General features: G+C 35.2%; 1 protein-coding gene across 1 annotated transcript in view; it reads left to right on the forward strand.

The window, feature by feature from the left end:
* LOC107712065 (calcium-dependent secretion activator 1-like) overlaps positions 1–16,471 on the forward strand; it is a 95,766-nt gene that overhangs the window by 13,598 nt on the left and 65,697 nt on the right. Inside the window, exons 2-3 of the mRNA XM_016517189.1 lie at positions 11,593–11,706; positions 15,155–15,487. Coding sequence (XP_016372675.1) covers positions 11,593–11,706; positions 15,155–15,487 — 447 coding nt within the window. The remainder of the gene's footprint in view (positions 1–11,592; positions 11,707–15,154; positions 15,488–16,471) is intronic.

A 16,471-nucleotide genomic window follows, 5' to 3' on the forward strand; every position in this document is an offset into this window, starting at 1 on the left:
AAGTCAAACAGCACAAATAAATCAATGTATGGGAAACTGGTAATGTATATCGGAATATCGGAAATGTGTTTAAAAATCATATCACCGTTATTGAAAAAAATTATATCGCGATACATATTGATATTGAATTATTGTCCAGCCCTACTGTGAGGCCCATGACATGTGCACATGGTAATTTTTTGTCTCAGAATTGTTCAAATATTTAACTTTTTTGGAACCATTACAAAAGTGTTACGTTTTGTTGTCCTTTGGTGTGACACCCCTAAATTATATATTTTAATTAAAAACTGCATGTTAAACTACATAATCATGGAAAATTATGCAAATGTGTCTTGCTTACCGCTAATGACAGGTTAGCTTGGAATAGCAAGGTCATTAATTGACAGAAAAAGGCTGAAACGTCCTTTGGTGTGACACCTGTACTATCACACCACAGGACAAAGATATCACACCAGAGGACAAGGTCTCTTTAAAAAGCATTTTAAATAATTAAATAAGATTTATTTATCTCCTTTTTATTCTTTTTTTTAAATCATTTTCAGTGTTCATAAATGTAATAATATCATTAATTAAACTATTTTCTGATGTTTTTACAGAAAACTTGTACTGTTATGAAGTGTCATGAAAATAGGTATAAAATGTGATACTTTGTTTTTGAGACAGAAAGAATTGAGGGGGAGAAATTACTGGAAGAGAGAGGACATGGAAATATAGACAGAAAATTAACAGGGATCCACCAGAAGGGAGGAGATCCTAAAAGAACAATGCAGAAAGTAAACAGAATCAAAATGATGCCTTAAAAAGAGTAGCCATATAGTTTAAAAAAAGAATCCATTCATAGTTTGAATATCAGTCATATTTAGCTGTGCCACACATGCAGCGGGGGGCTAGAAAAGTTTCAGTAACATACTGATTGACTAAGAGACTGAATTTTGTTGATGAAAATTATTTTTTGTTTTGTTTAAAAGCATGTTGATATTGTTTGTATCAAAATTAAACTTTCTTTCTCCTTTGACATGTTCAAAATTAAATAGAAATAATTTAATAACTACCATTTCTGTCCTTTAGTGTGACGTAATGTCCTATGGTGTGACACACATAAAAGAACCACAGATTAGTTTTTTTGTTTTTTCTCAAAATATCTTTAAAAAACAGTTTAGTATCGCAATAGGGGAGATATAATCATCACTCATCTTAAAATGGTATAATTTTCAGCAGTTTTGAACGGATGACAGGAAAGTTTGTCTTGTTGTCAAAGTTTGTCTTGAAATTGTCCAAAAAAAATTGGGGAAAAAATTATGTTTATTATAATTTCATATTAAATAAATAGCACTATATGAAAGTAAGTGTCTAACAATGAAAATAAATCTCTCTCATGCTATTTATGTATTATTAAGAGTTTTTTCCCCAAATTTTTGCTATGTCACACCATAGGACAAATATGGTACAGTTCAGTAAAACTGTTTAAAAAAGCAGTGAAAGAATTGACGAAGTTAGTGACCCTTTATATTTTCTCAAAGATCAGACTTCACACTACATAAATATATGCATTTCTTCTTCAAAAAATGTCTTTTACAAAAAAAGCATTTTTTACTGCCTATTTGTCAACTACCCTTGAAACTGCATTTTAAGTTGCATTCAGAATTCATTTGACTGAGGGGGCACGTGTATGTTGCTTTTATCATAGTCTGCACTGACTGCATCTTTTCTGTCAGAGTATCATTAATTCTTCACGGGAGGAAGCCATCTTACAGACTCTGTGTGTCACATGGCACAAGTTCTTATTTTTAGCTGGATTAGTGGAGTTTCAGGCAAGTGCTTTCACCCACACACACGTTAGCTTTCTCTGAGACAGACACACACACACCCATTAACTGAGCACGCTGTAGCTTTTTTCTGTCACACACACTGTCTCATACTTAGATAGCCTCTCAGCTCACATAGAAGCACCAAAACCTTCTAAAGGCACTCTCTCTGTCTTTCCATAACATGAGACTTAGCGCACCTCTGTCAAAGAAAAGGCTGGCTGTGGGCTCTGTCTTTTGGAAGTGTGATTAAAATGCTACACTTTCACAATCCGCTGAAGCGCTCTGTTCTGCCGATATACTTCACCCGCACCCAAATCCTACATCACACAGTCTTATTGTGCTGTCAATACGCCGATAGAGTGTTAGAGAGACAATGTACGCACACAAAGATACACATACACACATACCAGCTGAGGTCCAGGGGTTGAAATGAACATATTTAAAAAGGCATTGTGGTGTGTTGTGAAGTTTTGTGTAGGCAAATGCAAAGTAATCCGTTTGCATTTCCGCTAACACTACTGCTCTGAGACGAGCTTCTGTTGCTTTAGGCTTTATGTTTCTGCTAAAATTCTGTATATGCTTAGGGTTGTTACAAAGGAACATTTTATTACAGTGCTTGCGAGGCAGCAAAAGAGATTGTAGTATTGAATGTCAGCGTGGCTGTTACTAAGTCATTTTTGCTTTTGTACAAGAATTCTATAAACAACAGACTGCCCATTTGTTTTTTTCCTGTTGTTGTTTTATTTATTGTTTGCAAGACTTAAATGACAGCAATACTATATCATTAGAGAGAACAAGAACATGTGGGTAAATACAGAGGGGAAAAAAAAAAAAAAATGGTTCAATAGGTCTAATGGGGGAACTTTACTGGAGGATATTTTTAAAAATGATTATAATGTTAAATTTAAATTTTAAGCAAATACTTTACAATTTAAGGTATCTTTGTGAATGCGATATTTACCTATCATTCAAACTAAGTTTAAGATATCATCTAGAAAACTGATTTTTAAGGTTTTTAATGTGTGCAAATACAGGGTTATTATGAGAGAATGAAACAATTAAATGCAAAAAATATAAACAAAAAATGTTACATTAAAAAATATTTTCCTTAACACATTTTACAGCTTTTCCAAGTTAGATATGATCCTTGCTGTAAAGTAGGCTAAATACAATTGTTTCTTTTTTCTTCATGTTTACTTTAATCATAATTTATACTAAATTCACTCAATAGCAGTAGCAAATTAATTAAATAATATTCCTTATGATAAGACATGTCATAAACAAACAAACTGTGTATTAGTTGTGGGTATTTTTTCAGTGACTCTTCCTGTATGTTACATGGATACATCAGTAGGTGGCGACAAGTGACTAGGTGCATCCCAAATCACATACTTATGCACTATTCTATGACATATTGTTGTATGAATAGTGCGAGTATGTGTTCACACTGAAAATTCCAAAAAGAAAAAGTGCACTTTAAATACCAGGATGATGCACTTAAATAAAGTGTGGAATGTTGAACACTTCATGCACATAACTGTCCCAGCTTTAATTACGTCGCGAAGGGGGAGGGGCTATCAGACTCTGATGATTATTAATCTTAATGAAGGATTCATTGATTCATTCCTTTAACCGATTTGTTCAAAATGCTCATTCATTCAGGGACGCAACAAACAACTGTCGTTACAAATGAGCCATTGACTCATTCACTCAACTGATTTGTTCAAAAACACTGATTCAGCCAGGAACAAAACACCTCTGCGTGTTGCTCGGAAATGCCTTGTTATGACTGATCTGTGTTTGAAAATATGCTCCTTGCCGGAGTAAAACCAGACAAAGTAACTGGAAATATCGTGTATAAAATGCAAGTTGTTCAAAATTTTTGTTTATTACATTGCTATATAAAGACATTGTCACACTTGCAGCCGGGCTATTTTTACGAATATCAGCTGTTTGGGGTTTGCCTTTTCTTCATCCTTCTATTTAATTGTTTTTTTTTTAACTCGACTTACCATAATCATCTTAAATATGGTTGATGAAGTGGAGTTCAATTATGCTGAAGGATTCAAATTTGAATTAAATCCAAAATGGAGCCCTTCAAATAGCATGTAATGCTAAATGCTGGTTTGCATGGTTAATAAATTTGGATGTATTGTGCTTGCGGGGACTGCACAGTAGAGGGCCGGTCTCTCTGCCTTGTGGCTCAGATACACCGAAACTAACCAGCTGCTATCTTCAGCAATGGCTTTGTGGGTTCATAGCCCCTCTGCGCTCTGTGCATCATGCTAAACATAGAAAATGCCATGGAGGGACGCAGGGAGGGGAGAGGAGGAAAAGAGTTGCAGGCTGCAGGACAATGCAGAACACTCTGTTCCCCTTTGGCAGTTCAGTTCCAGGGAGTCCAGTGAAGCTGGGGAATGATTCGTTAGGGCAGTTTTGTGATGCTAATGTTCCTAAGCCAAATCAGCTTTGACGATTGAGCCCTGTATTCAGAGGGTTCATATTATTTGACAGAATTTGCTCAGTGTTTGTGCATGCATTTGCAACTGCAGTGCTGCTGGTATTTTCTTTCATTTATTCAAGGATTTTGTGTGTCTGTGTGTGTGGATGGTTTCTATGTGCTTGTTTGCTTATTGTTCTGATTATTAATTGCATCCACTGTACAGCAAGCATTAAAAATGTTCCGCTAGAAAGTGCATGACCTCTTTTGTATTTGATATGTTGATATTCTCATTTGGCACACCATACTAATAGCATCATCAGTACAACAGAATGAGTTTGTGCAGAATCACACTATTTGTATCGCTTAACCACACAATCCCATTCTTTCAGCTTTCCCTCATATATAATAGATATGTAATTGTATAATATAAAGTATGTCTTATGTCATCAATTTAAAATATTCTTTTTATTTAATATTATTTTAAAATGATTTTTCGATTTATTGGCAGAGTGAAAATGACTTAATAATTATTTAATGATAGTATTTATATATTATAGTATTTATATGATATATTTTGCAATACACCAATGCCCGCTTCCCAAAGCAACACATATTACTGACTATTAGGTAGAACTTATATACTTAATATAATATAATATAATATAATAATGAATAATTTTTTTCAATAGTTTGTCTCTCTAACGGGAAACCAAACATGGTACTGCATTTTATCTTTCCAGACGCTGAAAGTATTGTAGAATATTATTCAAAAGTTTGGGGTCGGATAGGATTTTTTCTAAATAAATGTATTATTATATTTAGCAATAATGCCTTAAATTGATCAAAAATGGCAGTAAAGACTTCTACATTGTTACAAAAATGTAGAATTTTTTTTCAAATAAATGCTGTTCTTTTGAACTTATTATTTATCATAAGGGCCCTGAAAAAAAATGCATCACAGCTTCCACAAAAATATTAAGCTGCACAACCGTTTTCAACACTGATAATAATAAGAAATGTTTTTATAGCGCTGGAATTACCTTTTAAAAGATATTAAAATAGATAACAGTTTTAAATTGTATTTTTTTTTTATTAAATAAATGCAGCATTGTTGAACATAAGAGACTTCTTTCAAAAATAAATGTTACCAATTAATTTGTAATCTTTTTTCTTTAATTTAGCGTACAATGGCTTCATTCAAAAAGCCTTATCAAAATGCATTAATATAATTTAAAATCTTTGTCTAAGATAAACTCTGAAAGCCAGTGGGAAGATCCATTTAAGTTGTACATAATGTATTTACAAATGATTACAATGAGAGTGCTATATTGAATTTGGCTTTGTGTGTTCCATTTAAATTCAGCCTCTTGTTCCATTTCATTTAGTTGTCTGGGTCTAAATTTGGCAAACACTTCCATTTTCTCTCCCCCATTCTGTTATGTAACTTGCTTTTTTTTTGTATGTAGGAAATTGAAACCCCAAATCCAAAAATAACTTTACATTGAGTTAATTTAAAATGAAATTTGGTTTAATTGGACTTTCTTTTCTTTTATGAAAATAATTAAGATGTTAACGATTGAATGCAAACGTTAAACTTCCCCTTCTGTGGAGTAACATTATAATCACTCATCCATATTTCCTATCTCTCTCCCTCTCGCTCTCTCTCTCTCACTCTCTCTCTCTCTCTCTCTCTCACTCTCTCTCTCATGCATCATCTCTGGCCCACAGCAAAAGCTGCTGCACTCATGCAATTATCATAATTGCTAACGACTCTGCAGTCTGCTGTTGAGTGTGCACACGCACACAGTGAAAGAGTGCCTCATTTTCATCTGCTGTTTCTTCATTCACACAAAAGAAAATGTACACTTTTGTTTTTCACACGAACGAAATGTAAATGGCACTATAAATAAGATACGGCTGCTTAAATGATAATGTCATAGCAGGAGAATGGATTCATCAGGTGAGGTTGAAGTAAAAAGCACTACGATAGTATTTCCAAAGAGATGGTGTCTCGAGTCTGATTAGCTGAAGCTGAAAGAGACAATAAGTCAACAATGTTCAAGCCCAGATGAACCATCTTTTATTCCTGCCTTGTTAGATGATTCTACCGAATTGCTCATTGGAGAAATTACTTTTTTCCATTCTGTGTTGACATATTTCCTATTGAAACAAGATGTTACAATGGGACTAGATATATTGGTTCTTGCTAGTCGGTTGCAGAGGAGGAAAATTCTTATTCTACCTTTTAATTAGACAGAAATTGAGTAGTCCAATATAGGGCTGCACGTTTCTTTCTTTCTCTCTTTCTGACAAAAAATCAGATTGTGATTTACAATGCTTTTTTTTTTTTTTTTTAAAGAGCACCAGGTTTGCTGTGCTTGTTTGTAGGGAAGCATTTACTTATTTAAAATGAACTTGCATTCTCCCCTGGTGGTGACGCATGAAGGCTGAAATATGTGTTTGACTGCTCCAGAGTGTGTACAACTGAATCAGGCTGTTACAGGGCAATCATGATAAGAGGGATCCAGAGGGAATCAATGGGAAATCTTAGATGGGGGTGGAGGTACCATTAAAATGCTGATGGATATTGGTCACGCCTGCATCTAGGGGCTCAATAGAGAGAAATATAGGGGTGCTTCATACAGCCTAATGTAATTATTCAAAAAAATGGTGATGTTCTATATTGTGTTACACCTGCAAAACACAAAAATGCATAAAGCCTTTATTTTAGCATTATTTATATACTATTAAGCCCAGTTCACACCAAGAATGATAACTATAAAGATAAAGATATTAGCATCCACACCAGCGGACAATATCGTCTGTTTATTCTAGCACACGCTCGTCTAAATTCTCGAGCTTGTTATAGCAGGATGGATTCTGATTGGCTGTCAAATGTTTGTATCGTTCATCAGCTGGAAAATAATTGTTTTGAAAGTGCTTTCAACTATATATTTTCTCTGTGCCTTTATCGTTATAGCTGTGGTATGGACTATATCTTTATCTTTAGAACTATATCTTTATCGTTATCTTTAGTTATCGTCCTTTGTGTGAATGGGTCTTTACAGTGATTTTAATATTTAAAATTAGCATTTATTTTTATATTTTCAGTTTTCTTTTAAATTTAACTTTCTATATTGCTTTACTTTTAATTTCATGTTTAGTTTTAAGTACTAGTATATACTTCAACAGAAACTTATTCATTTAATTTATTTGCCAAGGCAGTATTTCTGATTACGGAAAACAATTTAAATAGTTTTAGTTTTAGTTACAAGTAATGGCATGTATTATATGTATTATTTCACAATATCATTCAGATTAGCTTAAGAAAATAATTATTTAGACACTGAGGTTAAAGTTGTGGGCTAATAAATATAAAGGTAATGGGCAGGTTCATCATTATTATTTAAATGTGTTCCTTTTCTTTTTTTTCCCTTTAGCATTAAAGGTGCTGCAAATCGAGAGGTTTTTAGTCCATGTCTGTTAGTTTTAAGGCCATAGATATGCTAATGTACTTCAAAACATTGACAAAATAAACTTCTAACAGACCTGATGCATTTAAAATTTATAATCTTTCTCTTCATAGACAGTGTGCCCTCCCTTTGATGTTTTCAGCTTCCTCTTCCAGTATGAAATATGTCAACACAGGAAAGAATATGGGGCCTTTAAACACCTGCATTTGAATGTCTTCATTATATATACATGGATGTTATATTCACATCATATGGAGCGTGCAGGCACACACACACACACACACACACACACACACACACACAGACTCACACTCACACTCCAGAGCTGTCAAGTTAGAGTGTTAACAATACATCACCTCCTGTGTGCCTGTACACGGCCTTCATAAAAACTATTCTGGAAATAACAAAGAGAAAAGCATACTCTGAAATATTGAGGGCTGCAAGCTGTTCTTCAGGGTTGTAGTATTCTCTGCACAGACAGTTCAGAAGGCAGATAAAGTCAACTGTTCTATGTGTGTGTAAAGGAGAGAGGACAGTAGCAGAGAGATGAACACACAGATGGTGCTGTGATGCCTCACAGGCACATGCTACTTTGTACTTTTCCACCTTCCTCCTACACACTTGCACACAGAAAACCCTGTTTCCTTTAGATTTTGTCACACTGGTGGTTTCAAGGCGAACGGCAACATAACATCTTGTTAAACTTTGTGTTTTTTTGCTATGCTTAGCAAGCCACCATATGCATGACAGAGCAATAGAGCACATTTAAAGGTTTTGAATGTTTCAGTGAGATGATAAAAAACAGTGACTTACACTATAAAAAATAATATAGTCATGCACATCATTGGCCTTTTATCACATACACAGAAATAATGCATACATACTTTGCAATATGGATAAAAATACTGTATGTGAGGGACAACGTAAAGTCAGCCGGTCATTTTTGCTAGATGTATTCTGACAAGATGATTAGAAGAGGAGGGGGTTTATGTTTTGTGATAATCACTGGCTCACTGTAAACTCTTCTGCTTATTGCACTGGTACTTACCAAATGAATAAATAAAAACCTATGAAATATTGATTTGAGTTTTTTATTACGTGAGAAGAAAGAGTGGAGGGATACGCAAGACATTAAACTAACACTGCTATGTTGGAAATCGTGAGAATGTGCTCCTATACACAGTTCAAAGGTCATTATGCGAAATGTTTGACCATATAATGCCACGATGGACCAATCAGGATCAAGTATTCCAGAGAGCCATGTGGTACTAATGTATACTATGCTATACAATAAAACAGTGGTTTTACTTGTGAACCACTTCTGAGGACGGGAATAAATAATAATGGTGTGACGGAAATGTTACGCCCCTTACCATATTTGGAAACAAATAGCATCTCCACGACATGGCGGCGGCGACAACAATACTACAGCGAGAATAAAAGTTATGCCTTCTTTCTTTGTGTATACATTTGGGCTGTGTTATGCAAATCTCCCCACACAGTGACGTAGACACTAGAAAGTCTACGAAAGACACTAACTTTTAGAAAGAATATCTCTTTGGGTTTGAGACTTTAATCTTTGTGACTTTACCGATCTTATCTATGCATGAACAGCTTGTAACACTCCAAAGACAAAGGACAAATGAAATCGCATCATATGACCCCTTTAAAATTAGGAAAAAAATACATAAATGTTTTTTTTGTAGATGTCAAATGTAGTGTGTACAAATGAAAAGAAAACACAAACCAGGCTACATTAAAGGGATAGTTCACCAAAAAATGAAAATTTGATGTTTATCTGCTTACCCCCAGGGCATCCAAGATGTAGGTGACTTTGTTTCTTCAGTAGAACACAAACGAAGATTTTTAACTCAAACCGTTGCAGTCTGTCAGTCTTATAATGGAAGTTAATGGGAATCACGGCTTTGAGAGTAAAAACAAACATACACAAACAAAACCAAATTAAACCCTGCGGCTCGTGACGATACATTGATGTGTAAAGACACAAAACGATCGGTCTGTGCAAGAAACTGAACAGTATTTATATCGTTTTTTACCTCTGATGCACTGCAATGTCTGAACTGTCCTGAGCGCGTCCTCGACAGCCGACGCGTCTTCTTCTTCTTGCTTCTTGTCAATGGTCCTCTCAAATGGACCATTGACACTTTACATCTACAATCTCAATTAGGAGTGTCAATGGTCCATTTGAGAGATAGGTGGCAGTAATGCACTTATAAGTCTGCGATCCGCCGTAAAGCAAGAAGAAGAAGAAGACGTGTCACTCGCCGGGTGTCGAGGACGCGCTCAGGACAGTTCAGACATTGCAGTGCATCACTTTAAATACTGGTTCAGTTGGGATGGTTTGTGCTGACCACAATGTGTTTTGTGCTTTGATTTATTGCTTTTGTTGGTAATTGCACTGAAATCACATTGATATGTTTATGCACACTTCTCGTATTCAGCAGCCTAATACAATATTTGGCCCAGTGTTTGCTCCACGTGTTAGGCTGATAAATCACACACTGCTGTTTATGCGTTTTACAGAATTGACAATTTTCCTATTCAACCTGTCGTGTTGTAATTTTGCGTATTGTTGTGCAGTTCATAGTAATGTTAAAAGGATAGTTCATAAAAAATGAAAATTCTGTCATTATTTACTCACCCTTATATTGTACCAAACACATTTGCTTTTATGTTTTCAGTGGAACATGAAAGTAAAACCATAAATAAAAATCTTAACACAGCTCTTTTGATGTAAGTGATAATATAATAATGTATATTAATATCAGTTCATAGTGAATTTTCAAGCTCCTTTAAAAGTTATATATTAATAAATATAACTATGCAAATAAAAAAACATGACTTTTCATTTTTGACGGAGTGATCTTTTTTTTGGCTTTTTATTTATATGATAAACAATTCATCGTGTTGGGGTGCAACATTATGTCCACTGTAAAATCTGGGCCCTGATGCAAAACCAGTTGATATCCACTGTCATAAAACACAGTGGCACTGTAACTGTCAGTGCTTCACTCTTTTGCTTTATGTGAGGAGGAGGAGGATACTGTTTGGTCTGCTCTTTTTCTCCTTCACAACACTTCTCTCGTTCTGTTGCTTACTCGTTCGTCACTCTGTCATCTTGTGCCCTGATGACATTCAGGGAGAGTGATGAATCACATTAGGAGAGAGAGAGAGAGAGAGGGAGAGAGAGAGAGAAGGAAGTAGAAGCGTTTGTAGGCTTGCGGTGAAATAAGATGTATTATGCATGAAAAATCAACATATATAAAAAATATGAAGGATTTAGGTACACAGTTTCTGCAAAGGGAAAGTTAAAATTAGAGTGTGCAAGTGAGAGAATGAGTGTGAGAGAGATGTAGCTAGAGATATCTGGCTGTGAGAATAGAGAGAATGTGTGTGATTGAGTTAGAAGGTGGGTGATTCTTTTTTTTTTTTAGCTTAAAGCAGAAAGCATATTTTTAAGTGTAGACTTGAGAAGAGACTATGTTTTTGTGGGAGTGTTTCGGGAAAAACAAAGATGTATTAAATGTCTCCTGCTAAAAAAAGAAACCCACTTAACTTTGTCATTTGTTTCTGAAAAATCTCTTAACCCTTTTGTGGTAACATCATTTACTTTAGTCCTGAACCGTAATAGAATTGGATCCATATCTGAGTGTGTAAAATCTGATAACAGATTCAACTGAGACCATTTTAGATTGAGTCACTGATTAAAAAGCTAACAATTTTTATATTGCATTATCTATAATAACTACAAACGAATGCACTGGTCTTATGAAATATTGTTGGGGTTTTTGCAATCATAAATTATCTGAATTTTGACATTGTTTTATTTTTTCATTTCTCCTTGTAGATCACCAAGCAGCAGCTGCAGACCACTAAGGACCGCTTCGAGTCTTTTCTCAAAGGAGACACACAGATTGTGGCAGATGAAGCCTTCATCAATGCAGTTCAGAGCTATTTTGAGGTGAAGTATCATTGCAACAGTAGAATGAATGGCAGAAACTGCCCCTTGTATTGCTCAAGTAATCACTTCATGGCATTATTGGTTGCTCAGCCTTTTTTAACATCTACTCTTAAACTTTTTAGACATCACTTTAGCCTCAAACCTGGTGTGCCTCAGACTTATCAGCCTATTTTGGTTGGATATTTGACCAAAGATAAAATAATGTAGTGGTTTCCTTATTGGTCAAAGAGGAATGTTGTTAAACTTTAAATTGAACAACCTTTATAATGATTTGTGCACTACCATTAAAAAGTGAATGGGCAGTAATTTTTTAAAGAAATTAATACTTTCATTTGACTAGGATACATTAAATTAAAAGGTGACAGTAAATACATCTAAAAAATTATTCTTTTGAACTTTGTTCATTAAAGAAACCTGAAAAAAAGCTATTGGTTCCAATAACATTACTGAGCAGCACACCTGTTTTCAACATTGATAATAATAAAAAAAATTTTTTATCACTAAATCATTATATTAGAATGATTTCTGAAGGATCATGTGACACTAAAGACTGGAGTAATGGCTGCTGAAAATTCAGCTTTACCTTCAATGGATTAAATTACATTTTAAAATATATTAAATTAGAAAGCAGTTATTTTAACTAATAGTATTTCATAATATTGCTGTTTTTACTGCATTTTTAATCGAATAAATACAGCCTTGGTGAGCATAAGAAACAAAAACATAAAAAACAATCTTACTCACCCCAAACATTTGAATAGTAGTGTATTAAAATATTAAAATTACACAACTTGAGAGCATGTTTAATTGGCTAGTTTTCAGATAAAAAAGTGCTGGCCACTCCCCTTTTTTGTGATGTTTACTGAACATACTATTACAAAGATGTGTGATTTGCCAAAAGCATACATGAAAACACATAACATCGATATCTGACAGTTAGTTGTTTATGCTTTCTTCCTAAAAATATCTCACAGTACCTTTAAACTAACAATAGAAGTATTAGATAAAGGACATTTAAGTAGAATAAGCAGCTAAAAATAATCTAGGTGCTTTACTATTAACATTTTTCTGTGAATTCACCACATTGTCCTCTAAAGAATAGTGCACTGAATTAATTCAAATGAGTTTGGTGTCTCTGTCCGTGTAAGGTTGTGACATGTTAACCTCGCCTTCAGGCGATTAGCTCGGGCTAATGATGGCAAACAACAATGACCCGTTGATTATTGTACCGTGTGTGTTGAAATGTTACGTAGCCAGTTGTAGTTACCACACTGCAGATTAGACAAAATATTTAGAAGATGACACGACTTTGTAAGTGAATTACCATAGAGATGAGAGTGTCTAAATAGCCCTTCGGGGACGGCTCTCCTTAGCTAAAACACAAGTGTTTACACATGCTCTGTGAAGAGATTGCTATTCTAATGGATTCAAATATTGTGGTCCTGTTGCTGTGGTTTGGGCCTCTGTGCCGGCTAATTTACTTGCGCAATATGGCTGAAAGTGGTTATTAAAATACTTTAGGCTGCCTCACATATGAAATCATTAATACATGTGCATTGTGTTTAATTGCCAAATATATAAATAATGATTTCTTGTAGCCAGTAGCAATTACAAGATTCTCATGAGTGTTGTATACAGTATGAGTGCTAGTGTGTAGACATATGCAAGAATTAATAGCTAAGCATATACAGTAAATGAAAATGTATGTCTTCCATAGTGCCTACAACTTGCAGATATAACAGGCAATTAGTTATGAAATGGGCAAATCGTGAACTGCTACACTTCATAAAATCTGTAGAAAAACAGAAAAGACTGTTAATCTTATGCCAGGATATTTACTTTAACCCTAAAACACAATATGTGTAATACAGGTAAACCACCTGTGAAAATAAATATGGAAAATTCATATTAACACAGTACATTGTGCCCTATTTTTACAAACTATAGACTATAGACTATAGCAATACTTCTCTGAAACAAGCTCAATTTTTTTCCCCTCAGGTTTCCATAATGATCCAACTAGAAAAGCCTTTGCAGGGCTTGTTTGCGGAATTGTAAATTTCCAAATCAGTTTGTCATAGCAGGCCACAGAAAGAGAAGCTCATAGTAAACTACAGTCTGGATTGGGACCAGACAGCAATTTAAAGCTCTATTTGTCTTCTTGAATGGAGAATGATAGAAGGGCTTTTAAAAGGAACGAAGAAAAGCAGCTGCCAAGCACTCCAATTGTTGAGAAAAACATAAATCATGTTTTACTCACACCTCTATAAAACCAGATTTGAAACATTGCGTATAGGAAAAGAGGAGGCAGTTGGAACTCAATAGTCATTTCAGTTGGACTAAAGAATAAAATCACGAATGTTCTCTCCCGTTATTCCGGTTTGAATTAGAAAATATCTTCTGAATAATTCAGAGCGAGAGCCCATAGGACTGCAACGTATTTGCCCACACTGATCCCATCATTTCAAAGCTGTGGAATTTTACAGTTACCATTGCTTTCCATGGCTTTAATGGCATTGGTTATATTACTGCAGTATATCACTGTAGATGATGTTGTATTTATCACAGCATAGAATATTAAAGGAGCACTGAGGCATAATTTCCTCTAGCAGATTGGAGTGATTGAAAACACAGTGAATGTTTTCAAGTTACCCAAGTGAAACTTTTTGAAGGGCACATCTGTATTCCTGGTTTTATCACCACCTCACCTTTAAAGGCCCAATGAAATGACTTGGCAAGTGCAGTTTTCTGTCTTATGTTAATTATAGTCCTATAGAAACAGGAAGATTGAACGGGACATATCACTTTTTTAACAAAAATTGCCAGTAGCCTTTAATTATTCAGTTAGATTAATATAGTATTATACTCAAAGAATAATATTGGTCCCACTTTATATTAGGTGACCTTAACTACTATGTACTTGCATCAAGAAATAAGCACAATGTAGTTATTGTGTTCATATTGTATTGCAAAACATTTTTGCTGCTATTAAGGTGGGATACGGGTAAGGTTAGGGACAAGTTTGGTGGTATGGGTAGGTTTAAGGGTGGGTTAATGTATAAGGGGTGGGTCAGCAAGTGTAATTATAAATGCAGTCACAGAAATTAATTACAGATGTAATTACATGCAGGTATTTTTAAAATATAAAGTACAATATAAAGTACAATGTAAAAACATGTATTTACACAATAAGTGCATTGTACCAAACTATTGATTTAAATGTAAGTACACAGTAGTTAAGGCTACCTAATATAAAGTGGGACCATAATATTAAATAAATATATTTATTTAATTTTATTCAATGAAACTACATTTGTATATTTAAAGGTCAGTTAAGTCAGTGTTTAGATAGCATATAGCACATGCACTTGACTAAGAATCACAAAACTCCAATTATGAATATGTTTTGAATAATTTTTTGCCTCCCGCTTGTCTGTGTGAACTGCAGGTTTTTCTGAAGAGCGATCGTGTTGCTAAGATGGTCCAAACAGGAGGTTTATCTGCTCTGGACTGTCGCGAGGTGTTCAAGCGCCATATCGAGAAACGTGTCCGGAGCCTGCCAGAGATTGATGGTCTGAGCAAGGAGACTGTGCTGAGCTCCTGGATGGCTAAGTTTGACACCATCTACCGTGGAGACGAGGACCCACGCAAGGCACAGCAGCGCATGACAGCCAGCGCTGCTTCCGAGCTCATCCTGAGCAAAGACCAGCTCTACGAGATGTTCCAGCAGATCCTGGGGATCAAGAAATTTGAGCACCAGCTGTTGTACCAGGCTTGCCAGGTAGGTGGGAAACTTCCCCTGGGGAGGAGCTGTTTGATTGAGAAGATACAGCATTTTGGTTATATAAATTATTTTGGGTGAACAGAGACTTGTATGTACAAACTAGGGATTGTATTTTATTAGTTTTGCCTTGAAATGGAAGAGTAATTCAAGCAAGTTGTGATCTAGCATTACTAGCATTGTTAGTTTATGCATTAGAATGATGTCTTGGCTGTTGCAATGCTCCTCGTTGTGCATATCAAGACCCTTTGCGTTCTGTTCCAAGCTGTTGCACTCAATCTACTTTGAATGCAAATACACACGTCATGTTAACATCCCCTTAGTGTTCGCAGTGTAATGTTACGGTAAGATCCCCATTGTAATGAGATCTAAGTAAGGCAAAGGTCCCTCTTGACTACTTCAAACAACATAATATTTTTAGATCTAAAATAATTTGTTCTTATCAAGTGAAGGACGTGCTTTGGTTTTATTGTCCTTGAGTTTATAATAAATCAAATTCCCCTGCCTTACAGAAACTTCAGTGCTGGCACAGTTATGATGTTTGTCTAGAAGTACAGAATTTTCTGTCATTTGGGGACGAAGAGAGTAATCAAGAAAAATTTGCATGTGTCCCTGTATTTAAACAGAATAGTAAAATGGCTTGTTCTGAAGTTTTCACAGCATTCCTTAGGCATACAGGAAGTTATTGTGAATGTGTCTCTTCACAGTAGGGCTGTGCAAAAAATCGGCAAGCTACACAAAATCGCGTTCAAAATCGGCAATGAATCGCCTGCGATTTTGTGTAGCTTGTCAGTGAACTACGGCTCTGTGTAGTAAATGCCGCTCCATCTGAACGCACGTGCTGGAGATTTACTTCTAATCACAGGAGCGGCTTTACTGACGAGATGCTCATGAAAATCGCATTCGATTTTTTGCACAGCCCTACTTCACAGTTTACGAGAATGTTTTTTAACATTGAATAAAATACACACATCACCTTAGGAC

The sequence above is a fragment of the Sinocyclocheilus rhinocerous genome, unplaced genomic scaffold (genome assembly GCF_001515625.1).
Source record: "Sinocyclocheilus rhinocerous isolate Xijiao unplaced genomic scaffold, SAMN03320098_v1.1 scaffold1710, whole genome shotgun sequence".
Taxonomy (NCBI): Eukaryota; Metazoa; Chordata; class Actinopteri; order Cypriniformes; family Cyprinidae; genus Sinocyclocheilus; species Sinocyclocheilus rhinocerous.